At 36.4% G+C, this 24740-nt stretch overlaps 1 protein-coding gene across 1 annotated transcript in view; it reads right to left on the minus strand.

Annotated features, from left to right (window-relative positions):
* Positions 1-24740, minus strand: part of TECRL (trans-2,3-enoyl-CoA reductase-like) — a 146436-nt gene that overhangs the window by 80140 nt on the left and 41556 nt on the right. The window contains exon 2 of the mRNA XM_005681648.2: positions 12080-12131. Within this exon, the coding sequence (XP_005681705.2) occupies positions 12080-12131 (52 nt within the window). The remainder of the gene's footprint in view (positions 1-12079; positions 12132-24740) is intronic.

A 24740-nucleotide genomic window follows, 5' to 3' on the forward strand; every position in this document is an offset into this window, starting at 1 on the left:
CATCTATTTCCCATGAAGTGATGGGACCGGATGCCATGATCTTCATTTTCTGAATGTTGAGCTTTAAGCCAACTTTTTCGCTCTCCTCTTTCACTTTCATCAAGAGGCTTGTTAGTTCCTCTTCACTTTCTGCCATAAGTGTGGTGTCATTTGCAAATCTAAGGTTATTGATATTTCTCCCAGCAATCTTGACTCCAGCTTGTGTTTCTTCCAGTCCAGCGTTTCTCATGATGTACTCTGCATATAAGTTAAATAAGTAGGGTGACAATATACAGCCTTGATGCACTCATTTTCCTATTTGGAACCAGTCTGTTGTTCCATGTCCAGTTCTAACTGTTGTTTCCTGACCTGCATACAGATTTCTCAAGAGGTTAGGTCAGGTGGTCTGGTATTCCCATCTCTTTAGAATCTTCCACAGTTTATTGTGATCCACACTGTCAAAGGCTTTAGCATAGTCAATGCAGAAATAGAGGTTTTTCTGAAACTCTCTTGCTTTTTCCATGATCCAGCAGATGTTGGCAATTTGATCTCTGGTTACTCTCCCTTTTCTAAAACTAACTTGAACATCAGGGAGTTCATGGTTCACGTATTGTTGAAGCCTGGCTTGGAGAATTTTGAGCATTACTTAACTACCATGTGAGATGAGTGCAATTATGCAGTAGTTTGAGCATTCTTTGGCATTGCCTTTCATTGGGATTGTAATGAAAACTGACCTTTTCCAGTCCTGTGGCCACTGCTGAGTTTTCCAAATTTGCGGACATATTGAGTGCAACACTTTCACAGCATCATCTTTCAGGATCTGAAATAGCTCCATTGGAATTCCATCACCTCCACTAGCTTTGTTCATAGTGATGCTTTCTAAGACCCACTTGACTTCACGTTCCAGGATGTCTGGCTTTAGGTGAGTGATCACACCATCGTGATTATCTGGGGCATGAAGATCTTTTTTGTACAGTGCTTCTGTGTATTCTTGCCACCTCTTCTTAATATCTTCTGCTTCTGTTAGGTTCATACCATTTCTGTCCTTTATCGAGCCCATCTTTGCATGAAATGTTCCCTTGATATACCTAATTTTTTTGAACAGATCTCTAGTCTTTCCCATTCTGTTCTTTTCCTCTGTTTCTGTGCATTGATCGCTGAAGAAGGCTTTCTTATTTCTTCTTGCTATTCTTTGGAACTTTGCATTCAGATGCTTATATCTTTCCTTTCTCCTTTGCTTTTTGCTCATCTTCTTTTCACAGCTATTTGCAAGGCCTCCCCAGTCAGCCATTTTGCTTTTTTGCATTTCTTTTCTAGGGAGATGGTCTTCATCCCTGTCTCCTGTACAATGTCATGAACCTCATTCCATAGTTCATCAGGCACTCTATCTATCAGATCTAAGCCCTTAAATCTATTTCTTACTTCCACTGTATAATCATAAGGGGTTTGATTTAGGTCATACCTGAATGGTCTAGTGGTTTTCCCTACTTTCTTCAATTTAAGTCTGAATTTGACAATAAGGAGTTCATGATCTGGGCCACAGTCAGCTCCCAGTCTTGTTTTTGCTGACTGTATAGAGCTTCTCCATCTTTGGCTGCAAAGAATATAATCAGTTTGATTTCGGTGTTGACCATCTGGTGATGTCCATGTGTAGAGTCTTCTCTTGTGTTGTTGGAAGAGGGTGTTTGCTATGACCAGCACATTTTCTTGGCAAAACTCTATTAGTCTTTGCCCTGCTCATTCTGCATTCCAAGGCCAAATTTGCCTGTTACTCCAGGTGTTTCTTGACTTCCTACTTTTGCATTCCAGTCCCCTAGAATGAAAATGACATTTTTGGGGGGGTTTAGTTCTAAAAGATCTTGTAGGTCTTCATAAAACCATTCAACTTCAGCTTCTTCAGCATTACTGGTTGGGGCATAGACTTTGGTTACCGTGATATTGAATGTTTTGCCTTGGAGACGAACAGAGATCATTCTGTCGTTTTTGAGATTGCATCCAAGTACTGCCTTTTGGACTCTTTTGTTGACCATGATGGCTACTCCAATTCTTCTGAGGGATTCCTGCACGCAGTAGTAGATATAATGGTCATCTAAGTTAAATTCACCCATTCCAGTCCATTTTAGTTTGCTGATTCCTAGAATGTCAACGTTCACCCTTGCCATCTCCTGTTTGACCACTTCCAATTTGCCTTGATTCATGGATGGACCTGACATTCCAGGTTCCTATGCAATATTGCTCTTTACAGCATCGGTTCTTGCTTCTATTACCAGTCACATCCACAGCTGGGTATTGTTTTTGCTTTGGCTTCATCCCTTCATTCATTCTGGAATTATTTCTCCACTGATCTCCAGTAGCATATTGGGCACCTAATGACCTGGGGAGTTCCTCTTTTGGTATCCTATCATTTTGCCTTTTCATACTGTTCATGGGATTCTCAAGGCAATAATACTGAAGTGGTTTGCCATTCCCTTTACATAGTAAATGTTATATGATCTGTTGCTTAAAAAAAAAAAAAAAAGATTGAATTTCATTTACTATTCTTGAAATACTCAGAATTTATACGCCATCCAACTTTAAATCTAATTTTAATTATAATGATGGTCGAGTGTGGTGTATAGAGACATGAGGGTGAAAATCACTGATGTTCTCCAGGAGGGACTTCAAGATACAAACAAAAACAATGATTACAAATGTTAATGAATAAATAGAGAATATGCAGTGAAGGGACTTTTACCATTTTTCATACATTAAAGAACTGAAATTGGCAAAAATATATGTTTGTTGCACATGCATATATGTAATTTATAGTTTTATATTTTTCTCTTCTTCAGGAAAGCCACTGGTCTTTCTCCTTAGTCTTGCTGCTGTTGCTGCTAAGTCACTTCAGTCATGTCCGCCTCTGTGCGACGCCAGAGACGACAGCCCACCAGGCTCCCTTTTCCCTGGAATTCTCCAGGCAAGAACACCAGATTGGGTGGCCATTTCCTTGTCCAATGCATGAAAGTGAAAAGTGAAGGTGTGATCGCTCAGTCGTGTCCGACTCAGTGACCTCATGGACTGCAGTCCACCAGGCTACTCCGCCCATGGGATTTTCCAGGATAGAGTACTGGAGTGGGTTCCCATTGCTTTCTCCCTCCTTAGTCTTAACAGCTAATATTACAATTGTAGTTTTCTTCCTCTCATCTTTTCACCAATCTGATTGTTCATTACAGTGTCACCAGTGTGATCTAAAAGATGACTTATACCAAAGCAGAACTGGAAAACATGGACCTTATAAGACATAATAGTCATTTTACAGAATGAGAAAAATCACAGTAAAGTGAGTTCCAAAATAGAGCTAAGAAAAATATTAAACTGACACAAGTCAGAGAGATAGGAGGAAGACAAAAAATAAAGATCAATTTTCAGTAGTCATGTGTGGATGTGAGAGTTGGACTATATAGAAAGTTGGGTGCTGAAGAATTGATGCTTTTGAACTGTAAAGTTGGAAAAGACTCTTCAGAGTCTCTTGAACATCAAGGAGATCCAAAGAGTCCATCCTAAGGGAAATCAGTCCTGAATATTCATTGGAAGGACTGATGCTAAGGCTGAAACCCCAATACTTTGGCCACCTGTTGAGAACTGACTCAATGGAAAATACCCTGATGCTGGGAAACATTGAAGGCGGGAGCAGAAGGGGACAACAGAGGATAAGATGGTTAGCAAGCTCAGGGAGTTACTGAAGGACAGGGAAACCTGGCGTGCTGCACTTCATGGGGTCGCAACGAGTCGGACACGAATGGGCAACTGAACTGAACTGAAGAGAACAAATGATCGGGATAAAAGGCATACAAGGGGAAATTTTCCTCTCAGGAAATCTACTCTTCTGATAAGAGTTATATATAATTTTCTTTACAAAATTAACACACATTCTTATTATAACTCCAAGGCCTAGAAATAAACAGCATTTGAAGTATATTAATAAAAAATCACTTGGTGTCAGAAACGTAAGAAGTGACTATAAAAAATTTATAGTTCTAACACTTTAGTTATAAAACAGTTGTATATGCAAAATATATAACTACACATGTAATGGATATTTTTATTGTTTAAATAATTTATGAATTTAAATAAATGATGATACTAGCAAATTTTAAAATATGTTAAAAAGATGAAATATTAAGGTGATCAACAGATCACTCTTTCTATGATTATTTATACAGTCACTTCCTAAGTCAAGTTGGCCTTGGAAAGAATCACTGCAAACAAAGCTAGTGGAGATGATGGAATTCCAGCTAAGCCACTTCAAATCCTAAAAAATGATGCTGTGAAAGTGCCACACTCAATATGCCAGCAGATTTGGAAAACTCAGCCAGGGGCCAGAGGACTGGAAAAGGTCAGTTTTCATTCCAATCCCAAAGAAAGGCAATGCCAAAGAATCTTCAAACAACTGCACAATTGCACTCATCTCATATGCTAGCAAAGTAATGTTCAAATTTATCCAAGTGAAGTTTCAACACTGTGTGCACAAAGAAATTCTAGATGTTCAAGCTGAATTAAGAAAACGCGGAAGAACCAGAGATAAATTGCCAATATCCGTTGTATCATCATAAAAGAAAGAGAGTTCCAGAAAAACATCTACTTCTGCTTCATTGCTATGCCAAAGCCTTTGACTGTGAGGATCATGACAAACTGGAAAATTCTTCAAGAGATGGGAATACCAGACCACCTTACCTGCCTCCTGAGAAAACTGTTTGCAGGTGGAGAAGCAACAGTTAGAACTGTACATGTAACAATGGACTGGTTCCAAATTCAGAAAAGAGCATGTTAAGGCTGCATATTTTTACCCTGCTACTTTAACATATGCAGAGCACATCATGCGAAATGCCAAACCAGATGAAGCACAAGTTAAAGTCAAGATTGTGGGGAGAAATATCAATAACCTCAAATATGCAGATAACACCATCCTTATGGCAGAAAGAAAAGAGGAATCAAAGAGCCTTTTGATGAAAGTGAAAGAGGAGAGTGAAAAACCTGGCTTAAAACTCAGCATTCAAACAACAAAGATCACAGCATTCAGTCCCATCACTTCACGCAAATAGATGGGGAAATAATGGAAACTGTGACAGACTATTTCCTCGGGCTCCAAATCACTGAAGATGGTGACTGCAGCCATGAAATTAAAAGACACTTGCTCCTTGGAAGAAAAGCTATGACCAATCCAGACAGCATATTAAAAAGCAGAGCTATTACTTAACCAACAAAAGTCTGTATAGTCAAAGCTATAGTCTCTCCAGTAGTCATGTATGGATGTGAGATTTCAATTGTAAAGAAAGCTGAGCACCTAAGAATTGATGATTTTGAATTGTGGTGTTGGAGAAGACTCTTGAGAGTCCCTTGGACTGCAAGGAGATCCAACCAGTCCATCCTAAAGGAGGTCAATCCTGGGTGTTCATTGGAAGGACTGATGCTAAAGCTGAATCTCCAATACTTTGGCCACCTGATTAGAAGAACTGACTCGTTAGGAAAGACCCTAATGCTGGGAAAGTTTGAAGGTAGGTGGAGAAAGGAATGACAGAGGAAAAGATGGTTGGATGGCATCACCAACTCAATGGATATTAATTTGAGCAAGCTCTGGGAGTTGGTGATGGACAGAAACACCTGGTGTGCTGCAGTCCATGGGGTTGTAGAGTCAGACATGACTGAGCAACTGAACTGAATTGAATACAGTTGTATATTGTTGGATTTAGCAATATTTTTTAGTGAATTAAGCATAATTTAATTGATATCTAGATATTTCTCTGTCATGTAATATGGAAAAAATGGTTTTGCATTTCTGTATTTTTTGAAATCTGAAGACCAATACTTTTTTGAAGTACATTCTAATAAATGCAACATTTTATGGATATTCTCTTTCTCTAAGTGACAGGTATACTTTTAAAGGAAAGGTAATTTTGAAAAAGTAGAAAAATTTACAATTTGCTTAAAGCTGTTAAAGTTTAGGACTGGTCTTTGAAAAGTTATAAAAATAATAGTTGTCAAGAAATCCTTAAGTATATATGTCTTACTACCTTTAATATAGGTATTAAAACTAATCATATTGTCATATATTTAACTGTCCTGTCATAAAACTGGATATTTCTAGGAGTTCTCACAAGCTACTACACCTCACTTTCCTAATTACTAGAAAGAAGTTCTAGACAATATAAATGTAGTGTGTGCTCAGTTGCTCAATTGTGTTCAACTGTTTGCCATATCAGGAGTTGTAGTCCTCCAGGCTCCTCTGTCCAAATAATTATACTGGCAAGAATAGTAGAGTAGGCTGCAATTTCCGCCTTCCGGGCATCTTTCCAAGCATAAATTGAACCTATGTCTCCTGAATATCCTGCATTGGCAGGCAGATTCTTTACCAGTGAGCCACCAGGGAAGACAACATAAATGTAGAGGTGGTTTAGTCACTAAACCATGTCCAGCTTTTTGCAGCCTCATGGACTATGGCCCACTAGGTTCCTCTGCCATTGGATTTTCCAGGCAAGAGTACTGTATTGAGTTGCCATGTCCTTTTCCACAGGATCTTCCCCATCCAGGGATTGAACTAGGGTCTCTTGAATTGCAGATAGAATCTTTACCAACTGAGTCATAAAAGAAGCCCATACATAAATGTAGAACTGGATCTAAAGTTTTTTTGACATATAAATAAGTCCATAGGTAGATACAGACTAACATAAAAATTGTCACAATATCACACATCAAGGTGACTGAACATTCTTTCTAAATATACATTAGTTTCTGATTAATTTCTTTGTTTTCAGACAATAATACAAATAATAAATTTATACTGTCATTATTAAATGAAATAATTTTGTCATATCTTTCTACTTTACAGTGAGAAAAGTGTTTCTAAAATGTTTTCACACTTATTATTGTAATCTAAACTTTCTGAAACCACTTTACTAGATAGAATTACTAAGTCTTTCCAAGGATGGCAATTCGATTGCTAGCTTAACAAAACAACTGTATTTAGAACCTAAAATAAGCTGGAGATAATCATGAAATAACCAGGGCAACATCTTTCACATACACTATGTAAGATATAAATTTGGAGTTTCAATAATTTAGAAAAATACTGGCATAAATATACAGAGAATTTTTAATTACCAAACTAAAAGAATTAATCCACTATAAATCTCTTCACTTCTCTTGCTTAATTCTTTTTCTCTCCACTATATAATCCATTTCTGTTTCTTTTTAACATATCCAAATCCAACATGTCTTTATGGAAAATATCAGAACTCACCTTCCTCTAGAATTTTAAACTGCCTAAACCAGTTTTCCCCTTCATAGATCATAGTCTTGTTAAGCGAAGGGGTTTGTGTAACTCTGAAGCTATGAAACATGCCATGTAGGGCCACCAAAATGGAGGGGTCAAAGTGGAGAATTCTGACAAAACATGGTTCACTGGAGGAGGGATGGCAAACCACTTCAGGATTCTTGCTGTGAGAACCCTATAAAGAGTATAGGAAGGCAAAAATATATGAAACAAGAAGATGAACCCACTAGGTCAGAACATGTCTAGTATGCTACTGAGGAAGAGCAGAGGGTAATTACTAATAGCTCCAGAAAGAATGAAGAGGCTAGGCCAAAGCAAAAATGATACTCAGTTATGGATGTGTCTGGTTGTTAAAGTAAAGTTCAATGCTGCAAATAATAATATTGCGTAAGAATCTGGAATGTTAGGTCCATGAAACAAGGAAAATTTGGATGTGATCAAACAGGAGATGGCAAGAGTGAACTTCGACATCTTAGAAATCAGTGAACTAAAATGGACAAGAATAGGAGAATCTAATTCAGATGACCATTATATCTACTACTGTGGACAAGAATCCTTTAGAAGGAATGGAGTAATCCTCACAGTCAATAAAAAAGTCCAGAATGCAGTACTTGGGTACAATCTCAAGAACAAACAAAGAAATTATCTCCATTTGTTTTCAAGGCAAACATTAAACATCACAGTAATCCAAGTCTATGGCCCAACCACTTATGCTGAAGAAGCTTAAGTTGATCAGTTCTATGAAGACCTACAAAACCTCATAGACTAACACCAAAAGAAAAAAAAAAAAGTCATTTTCATCATAGATGATTGGAATACAAAGGTAGGAAGTCAAGAGATTTCTAGAGTAACAGGCAGGTTTGGCCATGGAGTACAAAACAAAACAGAGCAAAGATTAAGAGTTTTATCAAGAGAAAACACTGGCCATAGAAAATACCCTTTTCCAACAACAGAGTAGACATCTCTACACATGAACATCACCAGACAGTCAATACCAAAATCAGATTGTTTATATTCTTTGCAGCTGAAGATGAGGATGTTGTACACAGTGAGAAAAAACAAGACCTGGGGATAACTGTGGCTCAGATCTTAAACTTCTTATTGCAACATTCAGTCTTAAATTGAAAAAAGTAGGGAAAACTACCAGGCCATTTAGGTATGACTTAAATCAAATTTCTTATGATTATACAGTGGAGGTGACAAATAGATCCAAGAGATTATATATGATAGACAGAATGCCCAAAGAACTATGGATGGATATCCATTACACTGTACAAAAGGCTGAAGCCAAAATCATCCCAAGGAAAAATAAATGCAAGAAGTCAAAGTGGCTGTCTGAGGAAATTTTACAAAAAGCTAAGGAAATAAAAGCAAAAGGCAAGGGAGGAAAGGAAAGATATACACAACTGAATGCCAAGTTCCAGAGACTAGCAAGGAGAGGTAAAAAGACCTTCTTGAATGAGCAGTGTAAGGAAGTTAAGGAAAATGATAGAATGGGAAAGACTGGAGGTCTTTTAAATACAATTGTAGATACCCAGTGAACACTGCATGCACGGATGGGCATGATAAAGACAGAAACAGTAAGGAACTAGCATAAGCAAAAGAGATTAAGAAGAGGTGGCAAGAATACACAGAAATACTATACAAAAAAAGCTCTTGATCTTGATAACCATGATGGTGTGGTCACTCACCTAGAGGTAGACATTCAGGAAAGTAAAGAAGAACTAAAGATCCTCTTGATGAAGATGAAAGAGGAGAGTGAAAAAGTTGGCTTAAAACTCAACATTCAGAAAACTAAGACCATGCCTCTAGTCCCATCACTTCATAGCAAATAGAAGGGGAAACATGAAACAGTGACAGACTTTATTTTGGGGGCTCCAAAATCACTGCAGATGGTGACTGCAGCCATGAAATTAAAAGATGCTTACTTCTTGGAAGGAAAGTTATGACCAACCTAGCAATGGCAACCCACTCCAGCACTCTTGCCTGGAAAATCCCATGGGCAGAGGAGCCTGGTAGGCTGCAGTCCATGGGGTCGCAAAGAGTCGGACACGACTGAGCGACCACACTTTCACTTTTCACTTTTATGCATTGGAGAAGGAAATGGCAACCCACTCCAGTGTTCTTGCCTGGAGAATCTCCCCGGCGGGGGAGCCTGATGGGCTGCTGTCTATGGGGTCGCGCAGAGTCGGACACAACTGGAGCGACTTAGCAGCAGCAGACAGCATGTTAAAAAGCAGAGAGACATTGCTTCACCAACAAAGGTCCATCTAGTCAAAGCTATGGTTTTTCCAGTAGTCATGCATGGATGTGAGAGTTGGACTATAAAGAAAGCTGAGCACCTAAGGATTGATGCTTTTGAACTGTGGGGTTGGGGAAGACTCTTGAGAGTCCTTTGGACTCTCCTTGCAAGGAGATCAAAGCAGTCCATACTAAAGGAGATTGGTCCTGAATATTCATTGGAAGGACTGATGCTGAAGCTAAAACTCCAATATTTTGGCCACCTTATGAGAAGAACCAACTCATTTGAAAAGACCCTGATGCTGGGAAAGATTGAAGGCAGGAGGAGAAGGGGACAACACCGGATGAGCTGGATGGCAATCACTGACTCAATGGACATGAGTTTGAGTAAACTCCGGGAGTTGTTGATGGACACAGAGGCCTGGGGTGCTGCAGTTCATGGGATTGGAAAGAGTTGGACACGGCTGAGTGAACTGAACTGAACTGAACTGAATTGATTACATACAAATCCAGTTTTGGTGATGGAATTCCATCTGAGCTATTTAAAATACTAAAAGAAGAGTTCTTGTTAAAGTGTTGCACTCAATATGTCAGCAAATTTAGAAAACTCAGCAGTGGTCACAGGACTGTAAAATGTCAGTTTTTATTCCAATCCCAAAGAAGCATAGTGTCAAAGAATGTTCAAACTACAGTACAGTTGTGTTTATTTCACATGCTACTGAGGTTATGCTCAAAATCCTGTATGTGAGGTTTCAACAGTACATGAACAGAGAGCTTCAAGATATATAATCCATATTTAGAAAAAGCAGAGGAACCTGAGATCAAATTGCCAACATTTGTTGGATCATAGAGAAATTTTGTAATGATTCCAGGAAAATACTTAATTCTTCTTCACTGACTACACTAAAGCCTTTGACTATGTGGATAGCAACAAACTGTGGAAAGTTCTTAAAGAGATGGGAATACCAGACCACCTTACCTGTTTTCTGAGAAACCTGTATGCCTGTCAAGAAGCAACAGTTAAAACTGAACATGGAATAATGGAGTTCCAAACTGGGAAAGGAGTATGTAAAGGTGACAAGTATACTGTCACCCTGTTTGTTTAACATATGTGCAGAGTACATCATGCAAATGCCAGGGTGGATGAATCACAAGTTGGAATCAAGATTACTAGGAGAAATATCAACAAGATATATCTTTATATATATAATATACATATAGTATATATATTATAGTGCATATATTTATATAAAATAAAATATAATGCAATACTATTAATATAATATAATATGTGATATATATTTATATATATTTATTATATATGGAATCTTCTTCATGAGAAAATTTTTTAGGGCTAATGAGAAATTTTCTGTTTTCATTTATTCATTATGCCTATGATAATGTCATATACACAAAAAGTATTTAGCAAATATTCTGCATCTTTTCTGAAAGAAAATAATGAAGCAATTTTCCTAGTTTACTCAAGTATTTTTTAATTGATATATTAAATTATGAGCTTTAAGTATTTTCTGAAAAGAAGCATTGCTGAAATAAATCTGGAAGTATTGAAAATGCTCCTCTTCAAAATCTATAGAATGTGCAACACCGAAAATGAATTCTAATGTAAAGATTGTAACTACACACTTAGGGCAATAATGATGTGTCATTGTAGGCTCAGGTAGTATAACAAATGTACTCTTTTGAATGCTGTGGTGGAGAATGCTGCCCATGGTCTTCTGTGTTTGCTCAGCACAAACGAGGGTTTGATCACTGAGTCAGGATGATCCCCTGGAGGAGGAATGACCCCACTCCAGTATTCTTGCCAGGAAAAATCCCACAAAGAGAGGAGCCCATGGGATCCCCAAAAGTCAAACATGACTGGGACTGAGGCAGCATGTTGTCCATGTGTGTGGGATAGGGTTATAGTGGAACTCTGTGTATTTTCTGAACAATCTATTGTGAATCTAAAAATGCCCTAAAAATGAAGTTTATTAAAAATTGTTAACTGGTAATTATAGGCATCATCACTATGCTGACAATTATAAGTAAACTAATCAAAAAGTTGAAAAATAAAAATTAAACAAATTTCATATATATATATATTTCTCTATAAATAATAATAGGATATCTATTAATGAGGAAAATCTAGCTATTAATAAAATTAAATAACAAATGCAATTATAAGTATTCCTATGTGATAGATATTTAATCAGTATAAATACATGAAATTAAAAAATGCTCTATATTTGCTTAAATATAAAGAAATACCTTATATTGATTAATGACTTTCACATAAAGGATGTTTCCTGTTAGAATGGAAAGGTTCAAATAAAACTGAGTTTTGAAGATTAAAGTGTGAATTAAAGAGGTAGATATGAAAATGTTCACTATGAAGGGGTATTTAGCATAGTATTATTTCTGAGTTCCATGTAAAAATATGATTTCCACATAATCTTTCCATCATAATATTGAACTTATTCTTATAGGTAAATCTGAACCAATTTGAGAAAAACACTATAATATAAATTCAAAATTGTATATAAAACTTACATGCTTTGTGAAATTTCTGCTTGACATCATGAATGGTAGATTTTTGTGTCACCTGAAAAATGGAGAGAATGATTAAGAAAAAGTATTCATTTGTTTGCTTCATATTCCTTTAATAAGAAAACATGTGTTTAATATGTTTAAAATATAAAATAAGTACAAAATGTCTAGATCTTTTGTTTAGCTCTCTAGTCACTACCTCTCTGATGATTTTGAAACACTGCCTCTTTAAGGCTTTTGCAAAAGTTTTGTATTTATATATTACAGCAATAATGTAATTATGAGGTCATCCAAATTCTTATTTCAAAATTTATTTTTATTAATTTTCTCTGCCTGTGATATTCAGTTTCGGATTTCCAAATTGATGGAATTATCAATTCAAATTATGAATGAATTCAAAAGAAATAAAGTAAAATAGTTATCAGAGGGATCCAGGGATATAAAATTTATTTGCACAAACGAAAGAGGGAAATGTTTACTTCAGAATATCATGTAAAAAATAAAAATATTCAAAGCTTCATAGTTATGTTTTTAAAATTTTCACCCAAAGATGCCATAGGACCAACCAAAATCAGTTATATATATAACATATATATATATATCTCCATTATTATTTGGTCCTAATCTACAGAAATTAAACCTTTCCAATGTTAGGTGGCACAGTAATAAAGAATCCACCTGCCAATGCAGGAGATACAAGAGACACAGGCTCTATCCCTGGGTCAGGAAGAACCTTTGGAGTAGAAAATGGCAACAGCAGAAAAGGAGAAAAGTGTGGCAGAATATAAAATAATTAGTTAGCATTGCCAACTCAATGGACTAGAACTTTAGCAAACTCAGATAGTGAAGGACAGGGAAGTCTGGTGTGCCACAGTCACAAAGAGTTGGACACGACCTAGCAACTAAACAATAACAACAAAAATGCTAGAAAAGAGAATAAGGGAAAATGTTTCTTCATCTAAATAGGAAAATTCATCAGGATAAGGGTTTTATCAAAACACCCTAAACCATTACAGTACTTTCTGACTTTCTGATTCAGTCCCTAGCCAGCTTGCAAACTGAAATTCCCCTCTGCTTCTGATTTCTCATTGGCTTGTGAAAAACCCAACAATCCTTCAAGGACTATGTCAAAGATATTTTCATATTAATGCAAGTCAAATATATTTCCTTTCTCTAAACAAATATAGAATATTGTGTGCATGGTTTATTTTAGTTTTTGCTATATTAAAATCTTCTTATGGCTATTTTGGGAGGATAATTTTTTTTAAGTGTCCAAAAGGATGGTACGTAATAATATTAATATTCTAGGCAGTTGTTATTGAAATTATTATACTTAATTGTGTTATATAGAAAAAGCATAACAAAGAGTACATTATTTTACTATATTTCATTCCCTCCTGTAACCAAGTGTGACAAAACATTCAGAATTATTTCTTATTTCTTCTATGTTTATAGTCTACTAAACCAGAAAGTTTCAAGGACTGAAGGATGATATCTTTTCCATTTGTGCTATGCTTTAAATTACAAAAGAAACCTAAATGATTCTGTTAGTGTATCATTGTCTTTTCTAAATGTAGGAAAATATTTGAAAATTTTAGAGACGATAATACGTATTTGTATGCTTAAACAAAACATATTTTAATTTTGATTATTAAACTTTGACATTTGAATTATAATTTTTAAAGGTGATGGTTTGTTTTAGTAATATCCACTTCATTATTTCATTGTTATTTAATAATTATCAGTCAGTTCAGTTCAGTTCAGTCGCTCAGTTGTCTCCAACTCTTTGCGACCCCATGAATTGCAGCACGCCAGGCCTCATTGTCCATCACCAACTCCTGGAGTTCACTCAGACTCACGTCCATCGAGCCAGTGAGGCCATCCAGCCATCTCATCCTCTGTCGTCCCCTTCTCCTCCTGCCCCCAATCCCTCCCAGCATCAGAGTCTTTTGCAATGAGTCAACTCTTCACATGAGGTGGCCAAAGTACTGGAGTTTCAGCTTTAGCATCATTCCTTCCAAGGACACCCAGGGCTGATCTCCTTCAGAATGGATTGGTTGGATCTCCTTGCAGTCCAAGGAACTCTTCAAGAGTCTTGCACTCCAAGGGACTCTTCAAGAGTCTTCAAAAGTCTTCTTCAAAAGCATCCCTTGCAGTCCAAGGGACTCTTCAAGAGTCTTCTTCAAAAGCATCAATTATTCGGCACTCAGCTTTCTTTACAGTCCAACTCTCACATCCATACACGACCACTGGAAAAACCATAGCCTTGACTAGATGGACCTTTGCTGGCAAAGTAATGTCCCTGCTTTTCAATATGGTATCTAGATTCGTTATAACTTTTCTTCCAAGGAGTAAGCATCTTTTAATTCACCATTATATGTTGTGGCCTCTGACAAAGACGCCTAAGATTCACGTACTATTCTCTAGAGTAACAGATATCCTTTCTTCAGTCTTTTCAAGAGCCATATATTTAAAAACATAATAATATATAATATAGTGATAATTTTCACGATTAACAACTCTTCAGTTAGGGTTCACTGTGGGCTCAGCTCCCGCTATTTGAGGGCACATGATCTTGACTGTGTGGATCCCCCCAAAATGTGGAAAATTCTAAAAGAGATGAGAATACTAGACCACTTGCCTCCTGAGAAATTTGTATGCAGGTCAAGAAGCAACAGTTAGAATTGCACATGGAACAACAGACTGGTCCCAAATAGGAAAAGGAGTACATCAAGGCTATATAATGTCACCCTTCTTATTTAACTAATATGCAGAGTACATCATGAGAAATGCTGGACTAGATGAAGAACAAGCTGGAATCAAGTTTGCCAGGAGAAATATCAATAACCGCAGATTTGTAGATGACACCAAATTTATGGTAGAAAACAGAGAAAAAAAAAAAAAAACGCTAGCGAGCCTCTTGATGAAAATGAAAGAGGAGAGTGAAAAAGCTGGCTTAAAACTCAATATTTAGAAAATTAAGATCATGGCATCCAGTCCCATCACTTCATGGCAAATAGATGGGGAAACAACAGAAACAGTGACAGGTTTTATTTTGGGGGGCTCCAAAATCACTACAGATGGTGACTGCAGCTATGAAATTAAATGACGCATACTCCTTGGAAGAAAAATTATGACCAACCTAGACAGCATAGCAAAAAGCAGAGACATTACTTTGCCAAAAAAGGTCTGTCCGGCCAAGGCTATGGTTTTTTCCAATATTCACGTATGGATGTGAGAGTTAGACTACAAAGAAAGCTGGGCACCGAAGAATTCGGTGCTTTTGAAGTGTGGTGTTGGAGAAGATTATTGAGAGTCACTTGGACTGTAAAGAGATCCAACCAGTACATACTAAAGGAAATCAGTCCTGAATATTCATTGGAATGACTGATACTAAAGCTGAAACTCCAATATTTTGGCCACTTGATGTGAAGAACTGACTGATTAGAAAATACCCTGATTCTGGGAAAGATTGAAGACAGGACAAGAAGAGGATGAGAGAGGATGAGATAGTTGGTTGGCATCACTGACTCAATGGACATGAGTTTGAGTTAGTTCCAGGTGTTGGTGACGGACAGAGAAGCCTGATGCACTGCAGTCCATGGAATCGCAAAGAATCAGATATGAGTGAACTACTGAAATGAACTGAACTGAATCTTGTGTATACATGCCAGTGGTTCTAACAGTCTATGAAATTCTTGAAGACAATTATCTGGTGTATTGTAGTTTGTGTTTCAACGCGTAGCATACCATATAGCATATAATAAAGTGTTAGGTTACTTTTGCTGAAGTGAAAAATAAAGCTATGAGCAGAAATTTGCATGGAAACAGAAGCCCCTTGATTTGATATGAAAAATCTTTCACAAGTAGTTACTGTGGAAAAGATGTATGTTTTGTTTTTCAAACCAGCATACAGTAAATCTCGATCTTCTAACTTGGCATATACACATTTTCCCCCCTGAATTTATAGACTTCCAAGACTAAAAGTATGCTACCGTGAAAAAAATCTACTTGTGGAAACTGGGTTATTATTATAAGCTTTTCTAAAAGTTTTCAATTTAATATTTTTATTAAATTACATTTAAATTTCACTTGTTAAAAAAAAAAGCTGCTGACTTTGAATAAATCTTTGAGAACTGCCCTTTTCTAGAACAATTTTAGTCAAATACAGCAGAAAAAATATATGATTAAACATGAAATGATTCAGACAGTAAGTGTTGCTCAATTAGCCACAAGCTTGTGCTTGGTCAACTCTTTTAGTACTTTAGTTGCACTCAGCACAAGAAGAGGAAAATATGATCATTAATAGAGCATATAAGACTTTCTGATTACTAAATAAATGTCTCTGTAGATTCATTAAGAAATTTTTTCATAATAATTTCTACTTTTAGCCAGTTTAAACAACAGGGAGCAGCTACCTGTAATAATTCATTCATTTTGGTAAATCACAATTAATTGTGCTGTTGGGAGAAAAAATATTCTGTCATCTGAAATCTTAAAATTCTCATTAATCTTTCTTTATAATTGGAGAGACTTAATCTTAAAATATTAGGTACACAAGCTAATTGATGTTTATTAGTTGAACCAAAAGTTTATCCTTAAATTTCAACTAATCATAATTCAGTTTTGTGTCATCATTATGTTTTCAACATTTAGGTTGATGAACTTAGAAAAATATTTTCACATTAAAGTACAATTTAGGGTTTGCTTGAATACCCCCCTTATGAAGATACTGCAGTATTTCACAAAATAATTACTTTTTCAGTATTACTACCTTTTGAAATTTGAAAGTAGCAATTCTTTTACCATCTGAGCCACCAGGAAAGCTCTTTATATACTATAGTGGGTTATTTTTAAAAAGGTTTTCCACAGTCAAAAAAAAAAAGTACACTTCCATGTATTTCAGATCTTATTATAATAGCAAATGGTTCTTTATATGTTACAATAGCACATTTTGTCAATTATTTATTAAAAAATAAAAATAAGCATAAATATATAAATTATTAAAATTTTCACCATGGAAAGTTTCAAAAATATATCCTTCTGAATAATTTTCTTTTAAATAAATATTTGGCTACTATGCCAAAGCATTTGACTGTGTGGAACACAATAAACTGGAAAATTCTGAAAGAGATGGGAATACCAGACCACCTGACCTGCCTCTTAAGAAATCTGAATGCAAGTCAGGAAGCAACAGTAGAAACTGGACATGGAACAATAGACTGGTTCCAAATAGGAAAAGGAGTGCATCAAGGTTGTATATTGTAACCCTGCTTAGTTAACTTATATGCAGAGTATATCATGAGAAACGCTGGATTGGAAGAAACACAAGCTGGAATCAAGACTGCCGGGAGAAATATCAATAAACTCAGATATGTAGATGGCCCTACCCTTATGGCAGTAAGTGAAGAAGAACTAAAACGCTTCCTGATGAAAGTGAAAGAGGAGAGTGAAAAAGTTAGCCTACAGCTCAATATTCAGAAAATGAAGATCATGGCATCCGGTCCCATCACTTCATGGGAAATAGATGGGAAAACAGTGGAAACAGTGTCAGACTTTATATTTTGGGGCTCCAAAATCACTGCAGATGGTGACTGAAGCCATGAAATTAAAAGACGCTTATTCCTTGAAAGAAAAATTATGACCAATCTAGATAGCATATTCAAAAGCAGAGATATTAGTTTGCCAACTAAGGTCCATCTAGTCAAGGGTATGGTTTTTCCTGTGGTCATGTATGGATGTGAGAGTTGGACTGTGAAGAAGGTTAAGCGCCGAAGAATTGATGCTTTCGAACTATGGTGTTAGAGAAGACTCTTGGGAGTCCCTTGGACTGCAAGGAGATCCAACCAGTCCATTCTGAATGAGATTAGCCCTGGGATTTCTTTGGGAGGAATGATGCCAAAGCTGAAGCTCCAGTAATTTGGCCACCTCATGCGAAGTGTTGACTCATTGGAAAAATCTCTGATGCTGGGAGGGATTGGGGGCAGGAGGAGAAGGGGATGACAGAGGACGAGATGGCTGGATGGCATCACTGACTAGATGGATATGAGTTTGCGTGAACTCCAGGAGTTGGTAATGGACAGGGAGGCCTGGCGTGCTGCAATTCATGGGGTTGCAAAGAGTCGGACACTACTGAGCAACTGCACTGAATTGAACTGAACCAGTAAACTATGTGTAAATATACATTTTACCTAGAATTATAGCCTAAATGTTAATTATTTTCTCATTACATGTATATATATATAAGTATTGTAAATATAAGAGTAGAAAGAAAAGTATGGTTGAAAATATAACTCTGAGTATCTGATTTTATTCTACATAACTATTATATGATTATAACATTGTAGACATAAATAGAGTGTCAATAACCACTCCAAAACTAACATTTAATTTTTGTAATCCTTCAATATAATTAAATACACTTTAGTGACTAAAATATCCATTTATACTGTCTATTATCAAGCCATTTCATTTCATTTAATATGAAAATAATAGTCTTTATACATTATGTACTTAACAAGCGGCTATTTCTTTACATTATTTTCTGCCTTATAGCTAGATATTTCTAACATATGGAAAATATGAAACAAGATGTAAAATTGCAGATAGAGTTTGATGCCCAACTCAGCAGTGGCCACAGGATTGGAAAACGTCAGTGTTAATTCCAACCCGAAAGAAAAGCAATCCCAAAGAACGCTCAAACTACTGCACAATTGCACACATCTCACACGCTAGTAAAGCAATGCTCAAAATTCTCCAAGCCAGGCTTCAGCAATACGTGAAGTGTAAAATTCCAGATGTTCAAGCTGGTTCTAGAAAAGGCAGAGGAACCACAGATCAATATACCAACATCCGCTGGATCATTGGAAAAGCAAGAGAGTTCCAGAAAAAAACATCCATTTCTGCTTTATTGGCTATGCCAAAGCCTTTGACTATGTGGATCACAATAAACTGTGGAAAATTCTAAAAGAGATGGGAATACCAGACCACCTGACCTGCCTCTTGAGAAGATGTACACAGGTCAGGGAGCAACAGTTAGAACTGGACATGGAACAACAGCCTGGTTCCAAACAGGAAAAGGAGTACATCAAGGCTGTATATTGTCACCCTACTTAGTGAACTTATATGCAGAGTACATCATGAGAAACGCTGGCCTGGAAGAAGCACAAACTGGAATCAAGATTGCCAGGAGAAATATCGATAACCTCAAATATGCAGATGATGACACACTTATGGCAGAAAGTGAAGAAGAACTAAGGAGCCTCTTGATGAAAGTGAAAGGGGAGACTGAAAAAGTTGGTTTAAAGCTCAACATTTAGAAAACTAAGATCATGGCATACAATCTTATCACTTCATGGCAAATAGATGGGGAAACAGTGAAAACAGTGGCTGACTTTATATTGGGGGGCTCCAAAATCACTACAGGTAATGATTGCAGCCACGAAATTAAAAGACATTTACTCCTTGGAAGGAAAGTTATGAACAACCTAGACAGCATATTGAAAAGCAGAGACATTAGTTTGCCAGCAAAGGTCCATCGTCAAGGCTATGGTTTTCCCAGTGGTCATGTATGGATGTGAGAGTTGGACTATAAAGGAAATTGACTGCCGAAGAATTGATGCTTTTGGCTTGTGGTGTTGGAGAAGACTCCTGAGAGTCCCTTGGACTGAAAGGACATCCAACCAGTCCATCCTAAAGGAGATCAGTCCTGGGTGTTCATTGGAAGGACTGATGTTGAAGCTGAAACCCCAATATTTAGCCACTTGCTGCCAAGACTTATATGAAAAGATCCTGATACTGGCAAAGATTGAGGGCAAGAGAAGGGGAAGACAGAGGATGAGACAATTGGATGGCATCATAGACTCGATGGACATGGGTTTGGGTGGACTCTGGGAGTTGGTGATGGACAGGGAGGCCTTGTGTGCTGCATTTCATTGGGTTGCAAAGAGTCGGACACAACTGAGTGACTGAACTGAACTGAAAATACAAAATAAATAAATAAAAAGAAGTGTTTCTTTTTATTAAATTAGAAAATAATGTGCTGGATTTTAAGACCACAATGTTTTCCACGGTGAATAACCTTTCTGGAATATTTTTTTAGAATATATGTTTTATTACCTAAGTTAGAATATTTAGCACTAAAGGAGACCATAAAGATCAAAGAATTATAAGCATATTTATGAAATTAATGTTTATGATTATTTCTTTGATGACGTTGATTATGCTTTCCTATTGCAAGCTTGTGAAGTCAAAATAATCCTTGCACTCAGGGAAGTTTGCACTTATCACTGTATTATTGAAATAAGGAAGCCCAAATCTTTTTTAAATAAAGTGGCTTCTCCATACATATTGGAGGACTCTTTCAAATAAAATAGTATCACCTATGAGAAAAATAAGTAATCATTTTAAAAATCTTATAAAATCTTATGATCGAATGACAATTTTGTTCCTTTCCAAATAATCAACACATATCATTAATGAAAGTTAATTATATGAAGAAAACCTTTAGCAAATGATTGATATTCTTTTACTTATTGATTAATTATTCAGCCTCATAATCATTGGGAAGAAACTATATATATATATATATATGCATTATCCAAATTAATTTATATTTATTTCTTTTACAAAGATTATTGTTCCATAAATACAAAAATTCTACATCAATACACAGAAGAATTAATGCTTTTGAATTGTCATGTTGGAGAAAACTCTTGAGAGTCCCTTGGACAGCAAGGAGGTCCAACCAGTCCATCCTAAGTGAGATCAGTCCTGGGTGTTCATTGGAAGGACTGATGTTGAGGCTGAAACTCCAATACTTTGGCCCCCTGGTGCAAAGAGCTGACTCATTTAAAAAGACCCTGTATTGGTGAGAGATGGTATGGGGAGGGAGGTGGGAGGGGTGTTCAGGATTGGGAACTCATGTGCATCTGTGGCAGATTCATGTTGATGTATGGAAAAACCAATACAGTATTGTAAAGTAAAATAAAGTAAAATTAAAAAAAATAATTAAAAAAAAACTAAAAAATATAAAAGACCCTGATGCTGGGAAAGGTTGAAGGCAGGAGGAGAAGGGGATGACAGAGGATGAGATGGTTGGATGGCGTCACTGACTCAATGGACATGGATTTGGGTAAACTCCAGGAGTTGATGATGGACAGGGAGGCCTGGCATGCTGCGGTTCATGGGGCCACAAAATGTCGGACACAACCGAGCAACTAAAATGAACTGAAATGAGCTACAGTTCATAAAAATGTAAATTCAGATAAAATTAAAGGGGAAATAAAATGCCCATATGGTATATTTTAAATCTAGTTTGAGTTGTCTTTATTACAATCTGAAATGTTTCAGGGCCACATTTAAGTGATATAATTGCCTAATAAATATCAGAATAAAATTCTTGGAAAAAGTAAGGATTTATGAGCTTAGTTACTCAGTCTTGTCTGACTCTTTGTGACCCCATGAACTGGCTCCTGCCCGGCTCCTCTGTCCATGAGGATTCTCCAGGCAAGAATATTGGAGTGGGTTGCCATGCTCTCTTCCATGGGAACTTGCCAACCAAGGGATCGAACCCAGCTATTCCACATTGCAGGCAGATTCTTTATCTTCTGAGCCAGCAGGAAAGGATAAGGATTTATAGTCTATTGAAAAAATGTTGATTAAAATATAATTGGTTATCAGTTGTTGATTTGCAGTGACAATGACAAAGACATTTACCAAAGCTGCTTAGCCTTTAGATGTAAAAGGAAAAGATGATGTTTATGAATACTTCAATAAGTATTGCCATGAAATATATGTTGAATAAAGGCTGAAATATAGTGAAAATACCAATGGAAGTGATAAGCAATAATGAGTTCAGCATTAGACGTATCTATCAATCTGCATTGTTTGTATGTATCAGTTCAGTTCAGTCACTCAGTCGTGTCTGACTCTGTGCAACTCCATGAATCTCAGCAGGCCAGGTCTCCCTGTCTATCGCCAACTCCCGGAGTTTACCCAAACTCATGTCCATCGAGTTAGTGATGCCATCCAGCCATCTTATCCTCTGTCTTTCCCTTCTCTTCCTGCCCCCAATCCCTCCCAGCATCAGAGTCTTTTCCAATGAGTCAACTCTTTGCATGAGGTGGACAAAATATTAGAGTTTCAGCTTCAGCATCAGTCCTTCCAATGAACACCCAGGACTGATCTCCTTTAGGATGGACTGAGAGTCCAAGGGACTCTCAAGAGTCTTCTCCAACACCACAGTTCAAAAGCAACAATTCTTCAATGCTCATCTTTCTTCACAACACTCATCTTTCTTCCACTCTCACATCCATACATAACCACTGTAAAAACCATAGCCTTGACTAGACAGATCTTTGCTGGCAAAGTAATGTCTCTGCTTTTGAATATGCTATACAGGTTGATCATAACTGTCCTTCCAAGGAGTAAGTGTCTTTTAATTTCATGGCTGCAATCACCACCTGCAGTGATTTTGGAGCCCCAAAATATAAATTAGTCACTGTTTCCACTGTTTCCCCATCTATTTCGCATGAACTGATGGGACTGGATGCCATGATCTTAGCTTTCTGAATGTTGAGCTTTAAGCCCACATTTTTACTCTCCTCTTTCACTTTCAACCAAAGGCTCTTTAGTTCTCCTTCAGTTTCTGCCATAAGGGTGGTGTCTACTGTATATATGAGGTTACTGATATTCCTCCTGGCCATCTTGATTCCAGCTTGTGCTTCTTCCAGGCCAGTGTTTCTCATGATGTACTCTGCATATAAGTTAAATAAACGGGGTGACAATATATGCTATTTATTGGTAATAAAAGTACTCATTATTCTCTACTATTGTGCTGTGATAAAAACAGTCACAATATTTTGCAAGTCCTCCCACCAAGAAGTAGAATTATTGCCCTCAATGTTAAATTTAAGCTAGCCTTGCTATTTGCTTTAACTAAAAGCATGTTTTGAAAGTGAGACTGCTAGTCATGAAGCTAAGATTCAAGAGGCCATGTATTTTTCCATTCTTTTTGCGAACACCCTGAACAGCACCTTGTAACAGAACCTAAGTTAACTTCCCCAGTGATGACAGACACATGGCCCTGTTGCACCTTTTCCTAGAGCTCACTCTAAGATCAGTCACCTAGCTACTTGGCAGCAAGCTGGAAGTCTTTGCCAACCCAGCAGACATCATCAAAACTGTTGAACAACTGTATGCTGAATTCCCAAACAGAATAATGAGGTAAATAAATGGCTTTTGTGTTGCTAAGTTTTAGAGTATTTGCTCTCAAGTGTTAAAGAGCTATTAAAAACATTAATCATGTAAGGAGGACAAGGAAAAGAAATACATAGCTCATTTATTTCATTGTATAGGCTACAAACATTCAGAAGAGTGATGTTTACTTTTAATGTTTATATCAGGTTTGTAAATCAACTGAGATATTAATTCTGTTGTGTGTGTGTATATATATATATATATATTTTGCTTTTTCTCTACTGATGATGTTAAAGAGACATGTAGATTAAATTTTAAAAATACACTCTGCTGTCAAATTTTATATACAAAAAAATTTATGTAATATGATACCACTGTGAAATATGCTATCTTTTTTTATAATAAATCTGAAAATATTCTTGACTCACATAAATATTTAACCTCAATATTTAAGATACTTAGTATTTGCTTTTGAAAGCTGCACAAGACAATAAAACTAAATTTCAGCAAAAGCTAAAGCAACACAATATCAAAAGCAATAACAAAAATAAAACCAAAAATGTATAATGCATAAAGTCTTAAAATGTGAGATTTATTCCTTTGAGATTCAAGGAAATCCTCATTTTAAGATTAATAGTATCTCTTGGAAAATGAGTCGTTACAGGTAACCTAATTTCTGAAAACATAGGAGTTCATCTACCTCTTTAAGCATCAGATATATAAATCTATCCAATTTGAATACTTTTATTCCTAAAATATATTATATTTATTGTCATTTCAAGAGAGGAATAATTTAAATGATTCTTGGGAAATGAAAATCTTTGGCAAATTAGTTATGTTTAGCAAATATTTGTTGTATTCTTCATTTCCACTTCTTTAGAAAGTGATGTTTGTTGTGTTGGATTTGGCTCTTTGACTTGCTTTGGACAATGGACTGTGGAAGAACTGGACCGTGTCAATTTCAAACATTAGAAATCACCCCATCTATGTCACCTTTACAGCAATTAAAACTAAGACACCCCATCTCTGTTCACTCTACTTGGAAATAATGGTAACAAGTTTGCTTCATCAACCTGGTTTTGTGGAACGGAAAGTTAAGAGCACAGTCATAGCTCATTCACGTTGGCATGCTATGAGTGAGAATGAAATCTTTGTTACTGTCCATCATTGGTTATTTGGAGTCATTGGTTAGTCTGGACTGAAAATTGCTCTATATACATTCAGAAACTTGATGGGACTGTCTTTTAGATAACTAGATTAAACATATTGGTGTGGAAGGACTTCATGTCTTATAACCTTGATTGATAGATAGATAGATGTTTCCAAAACATCAAAGGTTACTTCACATTTTACAGTGATTCTCATAAATATCTTAACAACTACACAAGATTTATACTACATTTTAAAAAATATAAAGAATGTGAAATGAGTTTCAAGCAAAAATAATTAGGGAGGAAATATCTTT

This window comes from Capra hircus, chromosome 6 (genome assembly GCF_001704415.2).
Source record: "Capra hircus breed San Clemente chromosome 6, ASM170441v1, whole genome shotgun sequence".
Lineage (NCBI taxonomy): Eukaryota > Metazoa > Chordata > Mammalia > Artiodactyla > Bovidae > Capra > Capra hircus.